Source organism: Arachis stenosperma, chromosome 6 (genome assembly GCF_014773155.1).
Source record: "Arachis stenosperma cultivar V10309 chromosome 6, arast.V10309.gnm1.PFL2, whole genome shotgun sequence".
NCBI classification, from domain to species: Eukaryota; Viridiplantae; Streptophyta; class Magnoliopsida; order Fabales; family Fabaceae; genus Arachis; species Arachis stenosperma.
In genome coordinates, this window is record NC_080382.1 from 137,390,159 (window position 1) to 137,412,605 (window position 22,447).

Genomic DNA, 22,447 nt, shown 5'->3' on the forward strand with positions numbered 1-22,447 from the left:
TTTCGATTAATTTTATTTTTCGAGAACCAAAATAAAGATCGAAGTATCTTTCAAAAACGATTTTGACTATTAACTTTTCTTACTTTCTTAGTAGAAAAAGAACTTCTACTCAACCCCCCCCCCCCAAAAAAAAACTTCTAGTGTAGTATGTATAGTGTCCAAAAGTGTTGCATGTATGAATGGCTGTGCGTATTGTATACGACAAAAAAATCTTGTGGAGTTATTGTTTATTAAATTGTGTATGTTTATAACTAAGTTGAGTTAGTCTAGTGATTAGCTTATTAATCTATTTAAATAAGTGTTGGCTAATTTATTTGTCAACAACAAACTCTTAAATAGAGTTTTGATCCACAACGAATTAGCCTTTGGTCTGCCGCACTAGAAAACACGGTAGAAAAAAAAAAAAAAAGAGAGCTATTACACATTTAAATTTTTTTTCAACCAAATTCAATCAAGTTTGTCCAAACCCAACAAAAATCAGTTTTATTGGTGGAGCATGAATAAACGCTCCAACTACGTAAACGTTTCCGCGTTTTTCTTCTCTTTTTTCTTTTACTTCTTTGCGTTTCTCCTTCTCCTTCTTCGCATTCCTCTTCATTCTTCTTTGTGTTCCTCCTCCTTCTTCTTCGTTTTTCTTCTTCTTAGTTTTATTCCTCTGAAAATAATAAATCAGAAAGAATTTTGAGAAAACGAAATAAGAAAGAGAAGATGAAGAAAAAAAAAAGATGAAAAAAGAAGCAGAAGCCGAAGCAAAAGATGGGGAGAAGAAATTCAATTGAAACAATACCAATGACCTAAATTAAACTAAGAAATGAATTGAAATTTCTTAAGAAATAAAAAATGTGGTCAATACTTAGCAGTAGCATCAGGTGAACCTCAGTAATTCACAAATGAACCAAATTAGTTCATATTTGAACAAAAACTAACTAAACAACTATATACGAACAAGTTCAGCAAATTCAAACAAAACGAAACCAAATGAACCTAAATTTCTTAAGGAATAAAAAATTTGGTCAATACTTAACAGCAGCATTAAGTGAACCTCAGTTAATTCACAAATGAACCGAAAAAAGATCACGGCTTTAGTTTTATCCTTTTTGGGATGTTTTATTATTAGCTTTGGTAGTATCTTCAAGATTCATTGATCAAGATGGATTTTGACATCTAATATCCAATATTATTAAAACCAGACCGGACCGATCGGTTCAACCAAATTTTGTTCCTATCCGATCCGATCTTTAGACCACATGAGATAGAAAACCGGTGTGAACCGGTCAAACTCAATGCAAACCGATAAAAACTGGTCGAACTCAATAAAACTTGATCCAACCGAATCAGTTAAGAGTTAAATTTTAACAAAATGTTAGAAATGGGGTTCGAACCCCTCACATCTTGCAAATATATATATCAAATATATATATACTGCTGCAAATATATATATCAAATAATTTACCAATATCTAATTTATTTTAAATTTAATTATAAATTCACTTATTTTAAAATTAATTATATTTTTATTTAAAAATAATTATAAAATTATTTTTTATAATTATATAATATCTATTAGTATTATTTTTTAATAAATACTTGTTGTATATAATAATATAATAGATATAAATTAATTAATAAATTATTAAAATTTAAAAATAATAATTTTTTTAATATAAAAACAAAATAAAAATATTTATGATAGGGTAAAAATAACAAAATATTTATTGTTTCTGGTCCATATTATTTTAGAATAGTTTGATATTCTTAAAATATTAGTAAAAATATGTATTTTAAATTATAATTCTAAATTTTTTGCTATTTTTATTTTTTATTTACATAGTACCGAGTCAACCGGTTCAACCAGTGATCCACCGATTGAATCAGTGACCCAGTAACTTGATCGGTTTGATCACCAGTTCGTTTCTGACAATTATGCTAATATCCATGATAAGTAGTTGTCTCCAAATATATTAAAAGCATTAAATTGAATATGAGAGAATTTTGACATAATATAAATTTATTATCTGTGTCTTCTTAAATTTTGATATAAGCATTGTGCTTATAACATGTAAAATAAAAAAATATATATATATATAAAATTAAACAATATAAATAAAAAATTATAGTATTAATATTCTTTAATATATTTTTTTTGTATAGCTGAGATAATACACACATTTTTTAATATTATATTCACTCTTTCATTGACATATATTATTTACACAAATAAAAGTTTATGTGACTTTTAATGTTTTTTTCCTTGTTCTGTCTCATGTTATGTTCTATTTATACACGTAAACATTTTTTTTTTAATTTCATTAGTGTTCCGTTCAACTTAAAAAAATTTGTAGTGTTTATCGTTAAAAATTTGAACCACCTAAATAGTTCTGATTAAAAGAATAAATTATGAATGTTTAATTGGTGGATATTTATATTGCAACAATTATTAATATTTTACCAAACCAATTCGTCGTTATTATACCGGTTCTGTTGAAGAGCTTTTGATTCCATTATAGGTGATGATTGTCCCTAATTTTTTGAATTATGGTTGTCTATTTGTTTCTAATTTTTTGCTGTTTTTGATTTTGCTTGTCTTCTGATATACTGTTTTGATATTGAATGCAGGACTATATTGATTGTTGAATCCGTTTTTAATTATTACTGTTGGTGTATATTTATTATTGTATTAATATAAACTATTTAAAAAAGTAGAAAGAGAAGATGGGCCAATTTACCATCTTGCTAATGTATCCTTTGACAAGACAAAATAACAAATTTATTTTAGAGCAATGCTAGACGGCAGCAATATTTGTGATTGATAGTCATCAACTAGTCATCAATAATAATTTGATGGTGTGAGATTGGTGTAAAATTTCATTCAATAACTTACCTTTTTCTGCTGATTATATACGGGTCAAAATACAATAAAATTACTGAACTTTTCTTTCATTTTATATCATTTTAATAGACGAGACAGATTAATCCGCTTTGTCACCTCTACGGGATACAATGGCATTTGTAACGGTATAGATATCCATTCCATCCAACTTGTGCACTACGCGGGTATCAACTAACAACGTAATAAATAAGTAATGGAAAGTCTTAACAACCGGAAGGAGAAAAGGGCATGGTGCATAACAGGACACGTTTATAATGGTTGCTCAAACGCGCTTATGTGTCCTTGAATTCTCAATTCTACATTCAAGTTTCTAAGTTTCCACATTCAACTTTCAACAAATGGAAAGGGTCAAATAGAACTATAGAAGGTGCTATATCCCACTTCAAATAAAAGTCTCACCTTCTCCACCCCTAGTAGCCTAATTCTTTGTATTCTTAATTTAATTTAATGTTGGTCACATCACCCTAAGACTTAATTTTACGTAGCCTTTCAAAATATATTATTGATGTCAACTTTTTAAAGTCATTAATATTATTAAAAGTATGTCATGATTATATATATAACAACAATAAAACTTTCTCTCATTAGGTGAGGTGAGCTTAATATATATTTGAATTGATATTACCAATAAAAAGAAAATTAAATATAATTCAATCCAATAAGAAACAAATAAAAAATAAAATAAATAAAGCAAAAAGCAAAAAATATTTATTAGTTATTTATTATCGATTACATTTATTATTAAAATTACAGGAGAGACATATACAAAATAATATATATATATATATATATATATATATATATATATTTCTCTCTTATTTTATTTAGTAAAATATAAATTTATGTATTTAATTAATATGTAATTTTTATAGCTCATTGTTTTTAGATATGGATTTTTTGAAGGTATTGTTTGTAGTTATGAATTTGTATGTTTCTAATTAATGTGGAGTCAATTTTTTTTAATTCCAAAATATAAATCGGAGCCACTAAATTGGGAAGGAAAAAAAACTAATAATCTGATTTAAGAAGAGTCGAATTTAAATTTCGAAAGTTCACAAATTAAAAGGTCGATTTTGTAAAAATTCATAAATCGAAAGATATTTTTATATTTTAAAAATTTTAAAAATAAAAGTTCAAAAATTGAGAGATCAATTTTGTATTTTAAAAATTTTAAAAGATTAAAGTTTTCAAATCGAAGAGTCAACTTTTATGTTTTAAAAATAAAAAAAGAACCCTTCACAAATCACATAATCAAATTTGTAATCTTCCTCTGAAAAAAAAAAACATAGTATTTTACACATTATTAAAAAATACTACTATAAATCTAATATCAAAATTAAAAAGTGAATTTCTGTTGCTTTTTCCTTTTCGTACCACTTCTCGTTCAAGCAGTTACCTTTTCTCAGCTTCAGGTCCCTCTTCTCTGGTTTCTTCCCTTCCCCAGCCATAATCTGTCAAGTCTCTCTCCTTACACTGTTTCTTCGCGTTTCCGTGTTCACTGGTGAGATTTTCTTCGATTCATGGTAGCTGCTAATGATTTCGTCCTATGGACTCTTTTTTTTCCCTCTTTGAATTGGAGTTTTTGTTTTCATACTCAATTTGATGGGAATTATGATATTCAATTCGAACGGCTGCGTTACTCATTATAGTTTTACATAATTCACGCGTAAAGTGTCGGTGTTACGTTGTATTTCAGAGATTAATGCATATTTGGTATCATCATTTTATTTTCACTTTCACAAGATGTTTCTGTAATTTGTGGTGCGAGGTTATAAATTGCTTGTTGCCGAAGGTGGTTATAAAATTTTATGATGGAAGCTGAGATTTTGGGTTTGGGAAATGATCGTCTTGTAACAAGAACAGCCTTGGAGTTAATTGTTCAATAGAGGTGTTGAGTGTTTAATGGAAATTTGTACATTTTTATACTAAGGGCAGTAGCTGGAAAAATCAACTGTGATTACTGTTTGCGATTTATATTGCTCCTGCTGTTGCTACATGTGGATTATGATTCGGCGAAGTTTAGTTAGCTACCGTTTAAGAAGTTATGTTACTACCTACAATTAATATGGCCTTTTTATGGGGTTTCATGGACTTCATTGTTCAGAGAATGTGGAACTGCGAGAATGAGTTTGCACTGCTCTGCTTCACTGTTCTGTTAAGTTGTCACTTGTGGCATTATATATGTTTTACTTATCGCAGTAGCTGTGTTTACCTTTTTTTACTATGACCATTTTCCCTTTTTGATGTTTCATTTTCTTTCCAATCCTTTTAAAGAAAAACAGTGTAAATTAATCTCATCAACCTCCAACTTGATAACATATTATGCTTATGTTTTGTTGGTGTTGGTTCATCCTGCTTTGGTGTTGCAAAAATAAGATCATTCAGCATATGCTTCGAATGCACGTGATTGCTGGGATCTTGTCTCTTGAGATTTTAATTATGTTAAATTTGTATTGCCATATTGTAGGCTGTTTGGTGGGAATTCAATATTTTGGGATTTACTGTTACATGTGGACTTTTCTGCTAGAGTTATGTGTATATGTTTATACTGAGATAATCTAAATTCAGCAATGTTCTTTTTCGGTATGATTACTGGTAACCAGTGTTGCACAACTTTACATGCTCCTCTTGTACTTTTCTTGAATTCTTTCCTCAATAATCAACTTGTAGTACTTCATATGCCATACCGTGTCAATGTTTCAGAATAGGGAGTTTTATTTTGAGAGCCCTCCAGCTCTCCCTCGACAGCTCTTAACTGTCTAACTAGCTTCCCCTCCATCTATTTGTGCCTATTGATTCCTTCCTTACTTCTAATCATTGCCTAATTACTCTGACTGTACAGTACAATGCTGTCCTGAAATTAATTAGGGCCTGTTCCCCACTTCCCCCCTTCCTATGTCTAAAACATATACCTGTATAACCATAGGCTTGTAATAATGCCATAAATTAAACTGTAACTCTTTTTCCACTCATTCTTCGTTCGGGATTTCGCATTGCTTTTCTAATTTGTGTTATTATCTTACTCTCTAAATTCCTGATTTTGGAAGTGCTTATTTTATGATATTTTTCCACCAGTATTTTGTGTTTTTGGACTTAAAATTAACTTTTGAGTTCATGTTCAAGCCCAGCTGCGAGAATGGGGTGGGGAAGCATATACAAGAGACGTGTTAGAGTATTTACAATGGCCTTAGTAATATACCTAGATTATAAGGTGAACTTTCTTTCATTACTCAGACTGTATTTTATATATATAAATATAAATAAATAAGTATATGTAACTTAATTAATTGTTCTTTTTCGTCTATGCAGTCCGTACAACAGCGAGAGAAATGGACAAGCAAATCTAAACAATCTGTTTTGTGGGAGAAGGCTCATGAGCGTAATGCTAAGCGAGTTTTAAGTTTGATAATAGAGATGGAAGGCTTGTGGGTGAAACTTGGCCAATATATGTCAACACGAGCAGATGTTCTTCCTGCAGCTTATATACGCCTTTTGAAGCAGTTACAGGACTCTCTTCCTCCTCGCCCATTGGAAGAGGTTTCTATAAGATTTATCTTTTCAAAAAGTTATTTTGTTATGAACTAATCATTAAAACGAAGCTTTAGGAGAAAAAAAAACTTCCCTTATACTTTGGGGTGTTGGAAACCATTTCCATCCATTAAGGTGTTCAAAACAATATTCATTTATCAATTCTCTTGCTATACAAGTTCACTTTTTAGGACTCTTAAACAATGAAATTCACATTTCCCCCCATGAAAATTAACTGTCAGCCTGGACCTCACAATCCATGAACGAGAGATTAAGAGTTGTCATCTTCTAATCTAAAATGGTACTTAATCTTTTTTTTTCCCCCTTGAGTCGTTATCTCTATAGACTTCTCATAGTTTATAATTATATTTGTAAGGTCTATGGCACAATACAGAAAGAGTTGGGGAAATCAATGGATGAGCTATTTGCTAATTTTGTCAATGAACCATTGGCAACAGCATCGGTAAGCCGAATGAGATTTTGTTAGTAAAGGATTATTATATAATCTAATATATAATGATTGTTGATGAACAATTCTCTGTGAGTGTGATAGTCTTGTCTAATCTAAGTCATTCATTTTATGCAGATAGCGCAAGTCCACCGTGCAACCCTGCTCAGTGGTCAGGAAGTGGTTGTTAAAGTTCAACATGATGGAGTAAAGAGAGTCATATTGGAGGTTTCCTTTTATGCTTTAGCGTATAGATGTAAAATGTCACATAGAGGCTTTCAAATGATTTCTGGACCTGCCATTTCTTTTCAGGATTTGAAAAATGCGAAGTCAATTGTCGACTGGATAGCATGGGCTGAGCCACAGTACAACTTTAATCCTATGATTGATGAATGGTGCAAAGAAGCACCTAAAGAACTTGACTTTAATCATGAAGCTGGTATGTTAAGAACTTTTCTAAACTTTGACTTGCTGGATATAAATTTGTGCTTGAAAATTACTTTACTGCATTCTTATTGGACAAGGTTTTGTTCTTGGTGCGTGAATTGCTTGCTGAGTAATTTCTGTTAAGCATCATTTCAATGACGTGTCATTGTGGTCATCCAATATTCAAATCAAGCTCTCCAGGATAATGACTGTCCTGCTGCTATGCTGAGTCACTTTTCCAGCAATGCAGGATAGTGGACAAGGAACTTATAGAGAGATAATCAACATTATATGACAAAGGATCATTGTGCTATAGATTGGGCATGATTTCTCGTACGATGAGAACCAAGTGCCAACCCTTTAGTCATTGTGTTTCCTGTGGTGGAAGTGGAAACTTGATTTTTGGAACAAGAGGAAAGATGTGGCAGCAAGATCAAGTTAAACATTGGAATAGTGAGAATTTTCTCTAGTTGCTGTTGGGCAACGGTGGGAATTTCCACATACTTAACAATCGAGTGAGGCAATCAATGCCTGAAATCCAGTATTTCATGAGAGGATGAAATGCCAGAAGCTAATTTACATGTGCTTGAGTACAGATTTAAAGGCTACACTATCACTAGTCACCATATTGTAATGTTGCTGCTATCATTACCAATACACTTACTGATGCCAACAGAATGGACTGTATTTTCACAATTTCTAGATCAACATGTATAATCAAAGTTGAGGAGGAGTCTTAAGAGGGTAGTTTAACATTTTCTATTTATTACTTGTACTAATTGGACCATAATTACATTAGTTTTATGTATACATATCCCTGCAACCATTTGATGAATACTTTGAAAAACGAGTAGCATATTCAAATATATAAACCAGCCATAATTGCAGCCTCCATTAAAATTTCTTCCCTTGTTTGTTTTTGGTTTTTATGTTATGATAACACTCTACACTATTTCCTTTGGTTCATTTCCAGCTGACATTTGTGTTGTTGCAGAAAACACCAGAACAGTGGCTAAAAATCTTGGTTGCAGAAACCAATATGATGGAAATAGGAGTGCCAACCGGGTGGATGTTTTGATCCCTGATGTAATTCAGGTATCTTTCCTTTATAAATTGAAGTATCTATATGTAATGGGGGTGATGCAAATGGTTAAAAAGTAACTAAACAAGTAATTCTTTTCATATGATATCTTCTTAAAGCTTGAATGCATTAACATGGTTACATATTGCCATTAACAATTGAGCTTCAGACCTGGAAATACAGATTTACAGATTTTGGATATTTCATATGAAGTCCCCCATGGAAGTAACTAAACCTTTTTTTCTGTCTCCATGAGAGCCTTGGAGCAACGGTTGAGTTGTCTCTGTGTGACCTCAAGGTCAAGGTTTCAAGGCGTGGAATAAGCCATTGATGCATTTATCAAATTAGGTTGCGTACATTACAGTTGCAGTCCTTCCCTGGATCCACCTTAATTTGAGATGCTTATGCACCAGGCTTCCCTTTTAAATTGCTTCTGGTGCAAATTTCCAGCAAGTGTTTTCATCATATTCATGCATCTTCTAATAGTAATGATTTCAATTGGTGCTATTTTTATTTCTGGGTGTTCAAACTGAAATGTGTTCCCTTTATAATCTTCTATCATTTTATTTTCTTGTGTAATTTACCCTATTTATATGAACTTGCTGCTGCCAATGATAGTCTACAGAGAAAGTGCTTGTTTTAGAGTACATGGACGGCATTCGATTGAACGATCTACAGGCATTAGAGTATTTTGGAGTAGATAAACAAAAGATTGTTGAGGAGATTACTCGTGCCTATGCTCACCAAATATATGTTGATGGGTTTTTCAACGGTGATCCTCATCCAGGTATATATTTTCCTGCTATGTATGTGCATGTTTCTGTGATGAACACATTTAAAATACTTTTTAATTTTTTTTCATATGGCTTATAACTCTAGTAAAGGCTAAATGAACTTCTTGTACTGATTATTCCATGTTATCGTGCAATATTTTGGTTCTCTTGAACCTTTATAGGAAATTTTCTAGTGAGCAAGGAAGCTCCACATCGTCCCATTTTACTTGACTTTGGGCTTACAAAAAAACTATCAAACACGATTAAGCAAGCACTTGCAAAGATGTTTCTGGCAGCTGTTGAGGTAGGCTTTTTGTGTTTTTTCATGGTTATATGGATATTTGCGAAGTTATTTAAGTACATTAATGCCATGGACCATCTCTCAAAAGTTTATACTGTTGAGTAGAGACACATAAATAATTCTCACCATAAATGGTGGCTCAAGTCAATCTTTCTAAATTATATTTTTGTCAGGGGGACCATGTGGCTCTTCTGTCTGCCTTTGCCGAAATGGGGCTTAAGTTGCGTCTTGACATACCTGAGCAGGCAATGGAGGTAACAACTATATTTTTCCGTTCAACGACACCTGCAAATGAATCCTATGTAAGTGTCCCTTGAGCTCTTGAAAATGTAATTTAAATTGAACTCTCTGGTGTTTGGTTGTCTAACTTCTATCTAATTCTGGTGTATTTCTCTGTTATTAAGAAAACCGTCAAGTCTCTTAATGATCAAAGAGCCAAAAACATGAAAGTTATACAGGAGAAAATGAAACTTGATCAAAACGAAATGAAACGCTTTAATCCTGTGAGTTCAGCTATAACCTTTCATTTCCCCTTCTGTTTTGAAAATTGTACTTAAGTGTGTGAGTGTATGTGTGTATAATGTTTTCAGGTTGATGCATTTCCCGGTGATATTGTAATATTTGGAAGGGTTCTAAATCTTCTAAGAGGTCTGTTTGTCTCATTGTTAGGTCACTGTAATGCTAATTTGTTCTCCGCAACCTATTTTACTTACCTAACATGGATGCAGGGCTTTCTTCCACCATGAATGTAAAAATAGTATATATGGACATCATGAGGCCATTTGCAGAATCAGTACTGAGTGGGTGAGTCTTGTAAAAAATTCTTAAATGATTAATATTCTCCGGTTTGCTAGTATGATTTGTAGCTGAACTGAGGTGCCCTTAACAGGTACATCAATAGAGGACCATCAGTAAATGACAGATGGATTTTTGATTCACCAGTGCACTCTGATGTAGAAGCCAAGCTAAGGAAACTTTTAATTGAGCTGGCAAATAATGATAAAATACTCGGAATCCAGGTATATGTTGCTATTTTTTAATACCGTTGTTTGCTAAAGATTGAGATTGCATTTGTCCGGTCTGACATGTTTCTGTTTCCTTTCTTTATGGCTGAAAGTTGTTCTTTGCTAGAGTCATGAATCATGTATCAAATAATTAGTAAGTACTTTTTAGAACAAAATGTTGGATCCTTGCCCAGTTTGGTTACCTAGTAAGACTGAGGATAGAAGTAAAAATATGGAAAGTTTCTTTCATGAATTGATAGATAGTGTAGATATCTTCAACCTTGGGTAATCTTGACATGTTATTGGTATGAAAGACTCTATAATCAAAAGTTTGATCTGTTTTACTAAATAAAGTTGACTCTTATCCCATGATAGAATAAGCCATGGCATTATGCACACTTAAGTCCAATTGACTCTCACCAAACCATGTTTGCATACTTTGATTTTTCTATATCGGTTGATGTAAGGGACAAGTCTCTAAGTTGATGTATCTTCAGCCTTCTTTTCATTTGGAACAACTTTGTTTTAGAAATTCTTGATTTATAAAATAAAATGTTCGCTGTATGTATAGTACGAACTGATGAATAAGACTATTTCAGCATTTATACATTGAGATCAATGTGTGTGGATTTAGTTGAATATTCTTTACACAGACATCCACTACTGATATAGTACATATTATTGTTGAGCTAATTGTGCCATCTTCCCATTTATTTCTGTTCACCTAAGAGATGTTATTTTTACTCATTTATTTATGTCTATATCATTGTCGCTGTTGTTGCTTTGGATGTTGAGAGTCAAAGAACTCAAGAAATTCTTTACTGTATTTACAGGTCTGTGCTTACAAAGATGGAGAAGTCATTATTGACACTGCTGCTGGAGTGCTTGGCAAATATGACCCTCGGCCAGTTAAGCCTGATACCCTTTTTCCAGTGTTCTCTGTTACAAAGGGTATAACAGCAGGAATGGTACATTGGCTGGTTGACAATGGGTATGTTTAAGTATGCTATATGCTATGACCATAGAGTTTGCATTCCCATGCTTGTATCTTGGGTAATTAGGGTTCACCCATAACACGGTATATATTGAGGATAAGCAGCTAGACTGCACTGAGTTACATGCTTTTGACTAGTAAATGAACACTGTTTGAATTGTTAATCCCAACATAGATTTTCCTTATGTACAGTCCTGTCTTGGATTTTCCATGAAATGGTCTTCCAACCTTTTCGATTCTATACTGTCATCCATATTAACTTTCATTTGCTTTCTGGTATGGAACAATATACTTGATCACCCTACAATGTGTTGCCTATCATATGATGAGTTCTCGTGTTTACTCTTCGTGTTAGTGTTGTCTATGTAGTTTGGAGCATATGTATGGTAAGCTGGTTTTTTGGAATGGGAATGTCTTGTCATGCCTATCAAGGACCTTTTATGCATATTTGGAACCAAGAAACACATCCTTACTTTATGAAGATGAGAGGAAAAACTTTTACTTAATACATTCATTTAGACTTCATAATCTGTTGCAACATTATTTATGTGGTTTAACATATCACAAGTATCCCCACATCATTTAACTTACTTTTTTATATGCTGAGTTACAAGAGTTGGTATTTCATTTTGCTACATGCGTGATATATGTTCAAATGCCAGAAAAGAGGAATATATATAACTTCTTTATATGCTGAGTTACAAGAGTTGGTATTCATTTCTCTACATGCCACGTGATATATGTTCAAATGCCAGACGAGGAATTTATATATGTGTGTGTGGGTGGGTGTGGGTGTATGTGTCTAGAGCTTTCTAAACCTTAAATAAGTATATGCTTATTATTTTGCAGAAAACTGAACCTTCAAGAGAATGTTGCGAATGTTTGGCCTGCATTTGGATCAAACGGGAAAGATGCGATTAAGGTCAAATACCGATATTTTCTCTTGAATGATGCTCTGAAGCTAGTATTTTAATAGTTTAAATCTTCTGTTTCAGGTTCATCATGTGCTTAACCATATCTCTGGTTTGCACAATGCTATGGCAGACATCACGCGGGAAAACCCTCTACTAATGATTGATTGGGATGAATGTTTAAATCAGATTTCTAGGTCAGTGCCTGAGACAGAACCAGGCAAGCAGCAGTTCTATCACTATTTGTCATTTGGGTGGTTGTGTGGTGGAATCATTGAGGTATGAGTGCTTGCCTTTTCAGATGAATTTTCCTCTTTTTGTTTTGGTTCTAATGCATCCTCTAATTAATTTCAACTTCATTGAACTTTCTGAATAACTGAGGGTAAAAAAGGATTACTGTTTTGTTGATAAAAAAATGAGATGGAATATTATCCATAATGATGATACTTTGAAAACCATATATAAAAATAATGGTTCAGTAGGCCTAACAAAGTTTGAATCTTGAAACTAGGTGGAGTGCTAATAGAATATCTCTTTAACATTTGATGACAACGTGCAGCGTGTGTTTTAGATGAAATAGGATTGTGTGGCATTGTTGCAGTCATTTTTATGTTATTATTCCTCCGAAACTGGCTAAACCAATTGCAAGTGGAAACCCTTTACTATTAGGATTTCTATCATGTTCTGATGATTCACTTGGATAAAACAGCATGCATCTGGCAAGAAATTTCAGGAGATCCTTGAAGAAGCAATAGTTCGCCCCCTCCATATTGAAGGAGAGCTATATGTAGGGATTCCCCCAGGCAAGTTTTGATGAATAAATTACTTTCTGAGGGATGAAATTGAATTTTGCATCAGTTCAATTTTGATTTCTTAAAAAATGTAATAAGTAACCATGCTTCATTGCTGCTATTTTCAGGGGTGGAATCACGTCTTGCCGCTCTGACTGTAGATACTGATGATTTAAGCAAGATCTCTGCTATCACTTCTCGTCCTGAGCTTCCGTCTACCTTCCAGCCACAGCAAATTGCTCAACTTGTAACCACCTTGCCTCCTCTTTTCAATACACTGAATGCTCGCCGTGCCATCATACCAGCTGCTAATGGACATTTAACTGCCCGGGCACTTGCACGTTACTATGCTGCCTTAGCTGATGGTGGCAGGATACCACCGCCTCATTCTTCTGCTTCCAAGCCACCACTTGGAAGCCACCCCCACATCCCCAAATTCTCTTCTGAGAAGCCCCATAAAAAGCGCAGTTGTATGGGGAGGAGAGATGTAGCTTTAACTACAAGTAACGCCCCTACATATGAAAAAGTCCCTACCCATGACAGTTTCCAGGACAATGAAAGCCAAGGTATTAGCAGAGATAGTATTAGCAGTAGTATAAGTAGTAGCAGAATGGATAGTACTCCAAGGACCAATATTACTGGTCAGCTTTTCAGGAATCCGAAAATTATCGACGAATTCTTGGGAAAAGGAGATTATGAGAATTTAACTTTGCCAGGTGGTGGTTTTGGCCTAGGATTTAAGAGGTTTAGTTCCAAGGATGGTTCATCAATAGCGTTTGGTCACTCTGGAATGGGTGGTTCCACAGGGTTTTGTGATGTTACAAATAGATTTGCAATTGCTGTGACATTGAACAAGATGTCATTCGGTGGTGTCACTGGAAAAGTTGTTCAGCTTGTTTGTTCTGAGTTGAATATTCCTGTGCCTGATGATTTCCTTAGATTTTCAGTTGAGCAGAGAGGACCTGATGGTCAATTAAATATGGGTAGGCCTATTATTAATTGAGGCTCATTTATTTCTTTTTCAAAACACCTTTTCATCGGGAATCATATGTATACAATTTCATTTTCCTGGGGCCTTAAGAATTTATAAACAAGGAACTTATAGTTATATATATATATACATATATACCGGGAGCTGTACTGTTAAAAGTTTATAACCACATGTGAATGGATTTATATTTTTGTTTCTTACATGAATATTCAAATGAAAAGTGTACGTTACATACAAAATTAAAATCAAATAATATACTTGTAAACTTTTCTTGAGGGTATCTTTTAGAAAATACTTTTAGTGATTTATTCTTCTCGATTTTATTTCAACTTTGGTAAGAATTGTGAGGGAAAAAAGGTATTGTTGGCCTGCAAACTATAAACATAAATACATAATTATTCGTGGAATAAAAATATATGGTCAGTTTGGATGTCAACCAAGAGTCTCGTATTGTTTTTCTCCATTTATCCTAGTGAATATTACGAATATGATAGAGATTAATGGTTTGTAAATTAAGTTGGTCCAATAATTCATTAGCCATGTACACAACTTTTACTTCATCCTAACCTCTCCTATTACATTCACTATTTTCTAGTTATTCTATGTTTGACTGATTCTTATGTAGTTATGTGGTATTACAGAGAGAGGTCTATTAATCCTTATTAGAAGACCTTCCAATCGAGTATGGACAAATTAATAATAAAAAATCACCATCACTTATATAAAGACGATAAAAATAATTATTAAAAAACATAAGTTAATAATAAAAATATAAATTATAAAAGAAATAAATCAACAAATAAATTAAAAGATTTGGTAAAATATAAGTAAATTATTTAAACTAATAGACCAAAAATTAATGATTCTAACTAATATTAATTCAAATGACAGTAAATTTTTAAAATTAATACAAAATAATTTTTTCAAAATCTCAGTTTTACAATAAATTTTATTCAAATAACACTGAATTTCATGGTTTCAACTTGTGATTTGTACTATTTCAATATAGTTTTCCTAAATAAGATGGCAGTTTTTTCTTAAGAAAAACAAAAGCATAACCATTTTTTTCGTTTATAGCTGATCATAATACCCTCTTTGAAAAAGAAATCTAAGCTAATACTTTGTGATGAATTCCAAAATTTAGAGTAAATACAATTTCTGCAACATTGATTCTAATTCATACTCACCTTGCTTAAATAAATATGAGAATTTTAGAACTTTCAAGTAATTCTTATTTTTCAGTATTTCGTATCGAAGGGAAAAAGATTAAAATTATCAATAGAATTACTCTTAATACTCACTTCTCTAAACACAATGTATAGGATCAGAGCATAATTTCAAGTATCGAAACCAGAAAGATACTTAAAAGAACCGAAAAGATAAACAAAATGATCATGCATGAGTAAAAAGGTCAACTATAATTTTCTATCATTTCACATCTACAAGTAAAATATAATTTTTTCTAAAAGTATTCACTTTAGGTTCTTTTGCTGATGAATTAAATACCCCACAACAAAGAAAACTAAAATAAGAGGAACTATATTGAACAAAGGCAAACATTAATTTGGATGTAACTAGTTTCATTACTACAAGAGAGTATATCTGGTCGAAACTCTTAAAGTTCTATTTGCTAATTAATTATCTCAACACAAAACTAATTAGAAAAAGATATATATGCATCAAAATTAAACTCATATATATATAGACAAAAGTAAAATATTCTGGTCTTAAGCTAGAAATAACGAGGGACAAACACAACTTTTTATATTGTTTCCATCCCCTTGGTTCTACGGTTCTAGTATATCTATACTTTTGTCTAGAAACATTTATTAAGCACAAACTCATCATGGCCATAAGTTAGTGACAGAGCTTACAGCATCGCTTATGACTGCATTATAATCACTATAGTTGTTATTATTATTATTATTAGTTATGTCCAAGTTTCTGGCAAGTCCTCCAAGATGGGCTGAGTTTTGTCCATCAACACTAGTGATGCAGCTTCCATATGAGGAGTCATTTCCATGGACAGTAATGGTTGGCGAAACATGTGCCACGCGCCGCAAATTATTGTTGCTGTTCATCTGACCCCGCTGATTCTGGATTAGCTGGTTGTTCAGATTAGTGAAAGAGCTTCGAGCAACCATGTCCTCCGCTAATTTCACCTAAAATTTATACATACAAAATTCTTTATTTGTGGTTAAATACTTTCTTTTATTTGTTCATTATTCTCTACCCAAAATCATTTGTGATCAAGATAGGTTTGGGATGCCCGAGGTTGGCCCGGATTCATCTTAATCGAACCGAGTTGGCGACATTTATCTTGCTGTTTGGTTAACCAAGATAAATCCGGACTTATCTGAACCGATAAAATCGTAGGATATGTCTAGTCGACCCAACTTAGTTGCTATTTGTTGAGTCGATCCAGAACAATCAATTTTTTTTTTTTCCTTTACCAAAATAGTAGATTCGAACCCGTAACTTCTTAATTGAGTATGGAGAGATTATGCCATTTGAACTATAACTCATTGGCCAGACAATCAAATTTCATCACTTAGTTTGTTAGACTATATATAAATTAACTATATTAGATATATATTAAGATCGATTATTAATAAAAAATATATATTAAAATATATACATTAAAAATAAATTAAACTATATATATTTATATAAAAATATATAATAACTAATTTTAATAATTAGTTTTAAAATAGAAATAACATCTTTGTGTATAAATAACTAAGTACTTAACATTTCTATTTTGAATTAAATGAATGATTTGCAAATAAAAGAGCTGCACTTATATATGCATGCATTCAACGTGTCGAAATTAAAGTTCATTAATAATGGTATCGCTAAAACCTAACGATACAGGAATTATTCATCATTTTGCGTTTACTCTATACCTCATAATAAACGATTAGGATTAATAGGTAAATTAGTCTATTAAAAATAGAATATTTTTTAAATTTATTTTTAATTTTTTTTAATCAAATTGATCCTTTAAAAATTATGAATTAATAATATTTATTTTTCGTAATTTTATTAATAATTTTTATCAATAATTAATTATATAATGTCTAAATATGTTTATGAAAATCTATCTATTTAGTCGTTAAATCATATTAAAAATATAATTTATGTAATTAGAAAAAAAGACTAAATTAATAAATTTTCATAAATATATTTAATTATTGTCTAATTAAACATATTAAATATTATGTATATATTTTATATCATTAATTATTGATAAAAATTGTTAATAAAATTACTGAAAAAAATGAATAATTCATAATTTTTAAAAAATCAATTTAATTAAAAAAAAATTTTAAGAACAAATTTAAAAAAATTCATTTTTCAAGAATTAATTTGAGTATTAACCCAAAACTATGACAAACATGATCCACACACAGAAAAGAACCTGATATATACCTTAGCTCTCAAAGCTTCGACATCTGATTTAAGAACTCGGTTATTTGTATCAGCATCACGAAAGTGTTGGCTAGCATCTGTAAGCTGTTTGTACAGGGTTGCATTTTCCAACCTCAGCTGTTCAACCTGATCACATAAACAAATTTCAAAATTATCATAATCTAAAATTATTTTTAGTGGTAAAGTCAACCTTAATAATTAATAAATAATGAAGTAAACTATCCTTAGAAATTAAAATCACACAGTATTTGTGGGGGTCATATATGCCCTAGCAAGTAGCAACCAACTAATATATGAATATAAGGTATTCTATTTTTAAGGGTAGAAATTCATATGCAGTTATTTTCATATAAAATTGTCAGTTAAAAATAATGAGATGATTTAATATGTGTAACGATTTTCAATTAACAATTTTAACAAAAACAACGAGTTTTTACCTTTTCTATAAACAAGTTATATGTTTAATTACCTGAGACTCAAGGTCAGTCAAATAAGCTTGCTTCCTTCTTCTAGACCTCCTAGCAGACTCGCGATTAGAAACCTTCCTGAAATTAGAAGCATGTAAAATTGCACCTCATATTTTCCTTTGGTTGAGTAGAATAATAAGTAGTGTGATACCTTCTGAGGCGCTTCATATCAATAGGGTTTGTGCTTTCTTCACATGGACCTGCCTCATCATCCTCATCGGACGCCTCATGTGATGAGGAACCGCACGTGGTCCCTCCTTTGGCTTCACTTCCTCTGCCGCCGTTTGGTTTATTAGCAGACACTGGGCTTCCAACTGCCCATAACTAACTAATCAAAACCATATAATATACATGACTTTGAGTATTATAATAATAATATTATTATTACCAGTAGCTGTACCACAAATGGATGATTGAGAATCAATAGTTGAATGGTTGCGAGTGAGGTTCTGAGAGCACACAAGCTGCTGCTGCTGCTGTTGAGTACTATTATTATAATTAATATTGTTATTATTATTATCTGTCACTCCACTAGTACAGGTCGAAAATGTAGTCACCACCACATCCTGCAAATATATATGTATTCTTAAATTCAACTAATTAAGTTAAGTGCCTAAATAAGTAATAACCTGATGAAAGAAATAAAGCTCTTAGAATTCATGGACATACACAACAATTTTGTAGTCCTATATATTTTAACTACTCGCAGATATTTTGGTTAATGACATGCAAAAGGTGCATATTATTAATACCTATATATAAAAGATGAAAAGTTATCAGGCCACTAGCAAAAAGCCTACATAAGGGGCCACTTAGATTATGGGCATGTGCAGTAATATTATTAATTAGGACCTTATAATAATAAAGAAATCAGTTTAATTATGCTAACGTGGAAGATTCCATGTCTTTTATCTGTTTGTTACCAGCTTTAGAATTCATTTAAAAATTGCTGCTTTTCTTTTTTTTTTTTTACTTAATTGATAAGAAAGAGCAGCTAGGATTTTTTTTTTTTTTTTGAGAGTGGAAATTCAAGTTAAAACCATCAATAACATGTGAAAGGATTATGTTTACATCTATTATTATATTACTCGTATTATGATAACAAAAAATGAAATTGGTTATCTGATAAAAAAATTATGTTGGATTTCTTCCCCTTCTTTTTTCCCTCTAGATTGGATCTATGAAATGGATGATGAAAATTTTCAAGGAATTCTGTATAACACTTTGATACGGTGGAAGTAACAATGATTATGTTCGTATTCTTGATGAAAATTCTCTCATCAAAACATGAATTTGACAACTTTAAAACAACTTTATTATACATATATTTGTTTTAAAAATTAAAACAAACAAATAATTAAGTACTGCTTATTAATTTTAGTTGATATGAAAACTATTCCGGCCGGTGGACCATTTTTTATTAATTTTCAGATATTCTTTAATAATATATCTTTCACTATTTTTTGATAATTAAAAGATCAACAGTGTTATATATATATATAAGTTACGAAATCAGTTATTTTTATAAAATATATATTTATATATAAATATGATAAGTAATTTGATAGTTACCTTTTAATATCTCGATAATATTTTTGTTTAATAATATATTTTAATCAGTATGAAATGATGAAACCTTAATAAGGGAACACAAAAATTTCTATGTAAACTAATAAAGTTAAACTACAGGGGTGAATTGGCTTTAAGAGAACGAAATTGAAAAAAAAAAAAAAACAGTTAGTATATTTTTGCAACTCTTGTGTGAAAAAAAGAAACCATCAGTTCAAAATTTTTTCATATTTATTTTTTAATGAAAAATTTGTTTATGTTTAATTGTTGAACAAATTAAAATATATATTGAACTTCATTACATAAAATTCTATATATCATCAACTCTTAATCTATATACTTAGAGTAAAATAAATGAGAGCCATAATTAGAAAAAATAAAATATTATAATAAATTTGGCGTGATTTTGAAAAAAAAAATAGAACAATTTTCTGAGTAACAATCAATAACTTTGTCCACTAAAAAAAATCAACTTTGATAATTTTCTGCTGATGGGGTGGCCTGTCCTTTATTTCACCACTCAACTTTTTTTTTGAATTTTATCTAATTTTTTTAAAAATAAAGAGTAAGTTTCTAATAATTATTAAATGAAATGAATTATATCATTATGGTTAATATTAACTCTTAATTTAACTTAAGTTTTGATAACTAATTAAACTAATTAAATATAGTAAATTTTATTTGTACATGATAAGAGTTACAAAAGAGATCTTGTTTTATTATTTTTTTTATTTTTTTTTAAACCATACACATATTAATTAGATCTAATGATACAAAAAAAACTAAAAAAACTAAAAAGAACAATTGAAAAGAAAAATCAAAAGGCCGAATCATAAATTTAAAATAACAAAAAAATAGATAAAGTATTAATTCACTAAGGGTAAATTTCATAATTGTTAATGGAGTGGATATAAAAATTTTGTAATTTTGTAGGTATAAAGTTCATATAGTTTTACTATAATTAATTAATTTGGTTGTCAAAATTTAAGTTAAATTAAGAATTAATATTAATCATCTTGATAATATAATTTATTTTATTTAATAGCTATTAAATTTATCATAGAGAATAATTTACTCTTTGTTTAAGAGAAAGTTGAGTAAAATTTATATTTTTTTTTATTTGTCTTCTAACCAAGTTTGTCCACTTTTATTTTTCGTGCAATTATACCTTGAGTTCAACATCTGTACTCTAATGAAAATTCATTAATCAACAAAATTATATTTCTAAACCTGATTCTTATTAACATATTCCAATTAATTAATTAATTAATTCCATTATACTTTTCTCATTCATATATAAGTTACAATAAGAACTTGTTACTTCACTTGCAAGGTTCCTATTTAGTACTAAGTATTAACACCTTTTCAAAGGAAGCATGCCGTGAAGCTTTGTCGAAAGTCCAAAGCAGTCAGAAATTACCACTCTACCTTTATTTGTTGTATACTTGTATCACATGAGAAGCTTGTGTTCATTTTTTTTCACCAACTGATATTTCAACTTAGATGATACAATATTCACCGATCAAAAGTCACATGTAGATGTTTCTATACGAAGTTATTAATTAAAAATTATTAAATAATAATTTAATCAAATAGGTTAAAATGAATTAATAGAGTCAAAATGGCATGCACTGATTTATGGAGTGGTTGATTAGGTAAATGAAAACCTAGATGCATGAACCAAAATCACAAGAAAACAAAGGACTGCCACATCATCAATACTGTAACCGTTTGATGACGTGGCATAAGAATGAGATCCAAATACAACGTACTTTCCATTGTGAGAGAGCTAAGATCCAGAGCGGTTCCTAAAGTGTGAAGTGTGTGAGAGTGAAAGAGCACTAACCGGGTTTCGGAAAGCGGCGGAGGCGGAGGCGGAGGGAACGCCACCGTCACCGCCGCCGCTGCCGATGAACGGATCCGTCATACAAGGTTTCAAGTCGTTGTCGTCGGCGTGTTCCTCGTTCGGTGCGTCCGCCATCCAAGTCTTCATGAATTCTTCGACTTCCAGATCGAGCTCCGTGGGAGCACGGCGGAAGTCACAGTAGTCGCCGGCTAATAACGACGGTGCTGACATAACGCCACAAGATTTGGGGTCCATATAGCCGGAGAGAGGGAAAGAAGCTAAGAAGGGGTGGTGGGAAGAGAAGGGGAAGAAAAGGGAGTAAGAGAAGCAGCTTGATGGGTATAAATAAGAAAATTAATACGTGGCAATGGTGGCCACTGGGATAGAATTTTAAAAATTATAAATAAATAAAAGAAAATAAAATTGCATGGCACATGACATGAACTTAGCGAAAGCTTTAGACTGTTGAAATCACTGAATTGCCCTTCAGCTGAATAGCATTTGCAAATTGCAAAAGTGTGGTATTTCATCGCATAATGTATTTTTATTTTATTTTAAGAATATATGATAAAAAATTGGCTCATCCTTAAACGCTCCTTACTAAGTATGGAGTACTGCACATCTTGTGAATTCGTTAAATCTAAACTCTTCATTTATTACATTTTATTTGAATGGTCTGAATTTAAAAAGATAACCTGTTAATCAGGTTAATTATTTTTTTTACAAATTTTAGATTTTTTTGGCAAGTCTTAGATATTGGGATGAAGTTCAAAATAAAAAATTAGTATATAAATATCAAAAACAATATGTCTGTAGAAAAAAAAAGTTATTAGATTTTAGAATTAAAATAAATAATACATAAAAAATAAGTTAAAAATTCATGTACTAAATCCAAAAAAAAGATATATTAGAATCTTAAAAAAAATAATATTAAATATATATTATGTATATAATATTAAAATTTAAATAAATTTTATTTTGTGTGAAATAAAATA

The 22,447-nt window shown here is 31.1% G+C and overlaps 2 protein-coding genes across 6 annotated transcripts; one reads left to right on the plus strand and one right to left on the minus strand.

Moving 5' to 3' along the window:
• Positions 1-4,154: 4,154 nt before the first annotated feature.
• On the plus strand, positions 4,155-14,338 carry LOC130936817 (uncharacterized). Of its 4 annotated transcripts, XM_057866974.1 has the most exons (20): positions 4,232-4,391; positions 4,659-5,044; positions 6,019-6,101; positions 6,200-6,427; positions 6,795-6,881; positions 7,005-7,094; positions 7,179-7,305; positions 8,287-8,387; positions 8,992-9,160; positions 9,329-9,450; positions 9,621-9,749; positions 9,852-9,950; positions 10,038-10,095; positions 10,176-10,251; positions 10,337-10,466; positions 11,285-11,442; positions 12,295-12,367; positions 12,441-12,635; positions 13,066-13,159; positions 13,276-14,338. In XM_057866974.1, the coding sequence occupies exons 2-20, from the start codon at positions 5,014-5,016 to the stop codon at positions 14,148-14,150; spliced, it is 2,925 nt and encodes a 974-aa protein (XP_057722957.1). In that variant the 5' UTR covers positions 4,232-4,391; positions 4,659-5,013; the 3' UTR covers positions 14,151-14,338. The 4 variants fall into 4 exon arrangements, with proteins under 4 accessions (XP_057722958.1, XP_057722957.1, XP_057722959.1 ...); XM_057866975.1 differs by lacking the exon at positions 4,659-5,044 and having other exon boundaries at positions 4,155-4,391; XM_057866976.1 differs by lacking the exon at positions 4,659-5,044 and having other exon boundaries at positions 4,239-4,391; positions 6,014-6,101.
• A 1,353-nt stretch (positions 14,339-15,691) lies between these two features.
• LOC130936481 (basic leucine zipper 9-like) lies at positions 15,692-21,751 on the minus strand. 2 transcript variants are annotated; one of them, XM_057866554.1, is made up of 6 exons: positions 21,453-21,751; positions 18,438-18,603; positions 18,189-18,351; positions 18,040-18,115; positions 17,571-17,696; positions 15,692-16,300 (listed from the first exon to the last, which is right to left on the minus strand). In XM_057866554.1, exons 1-6 carry the CDS (start codon positions 21,705-21,707, stop codon positions 15,983-15,985), a joined length of 1,104 nt encoding a protein of 367 aa, XP_057722537.1. In that variant the 5' UTR covers positions 21,708-21,751; the 3' UTR covers positions 15,692-15,982. The 2 variants fall into 2 exon arrangements, with proteins under 2 accessions (XP_057722537.1, XP_057722536.1); XM_057866553.1 differs by having other exon boundaries at positions 15,695-16,300; positions 18,426-18,603.
• Between the last annotated feature and the right edge of the window lie 696 nt (positions 21,752-22,447).

Excerpts from the sequence above, each read along its gene's own strand:
- LOC130936817 (XM_057866974.1), top strand. The coding sequence starts at position 5,014 with ATGAGTTTGCACTGCTCTGCTTCACTGTTCT. Across the intron at positions 12,368-12,440 it reads ACGGGAAAGATGCGATTAAG|GTTCATCATGTGCTTAACCA; the intron begins GTCAAATACCGA and ends CTTCTGTTTCAG. Across the intron at positions 12,636-13,065 it reads TGTGTGGTGGAATCATTGAG|CATGCATCTGGCAAGAAATT; the intron begins GTATGAGTGCTT and ends TGGATAAAACAG.
- LOC130936481 (XM_057866553.1), bottom strand. The coding sequence starts at position 21,707 with ATGGACCCCAAATCTTGTGGCGTTATGTCAGCACCGTCGTTATTAGCC. Across the intron at positions 18,352-18,425 it reads CATTTGTGGTACAGCTACTG|TTGGAAGCCCAGTGTCTGCT; the intron begins GTAATAATAATA and ends AGTTATGGGCAG. Across the intron at positions 16,301-17,570 it reads TCGAAGCTTTGAGAGCTAAG|GTGAAATTAGCGGAGGACAT; the intron begins GTATATATCAGG and ends TATAAATTTTAG.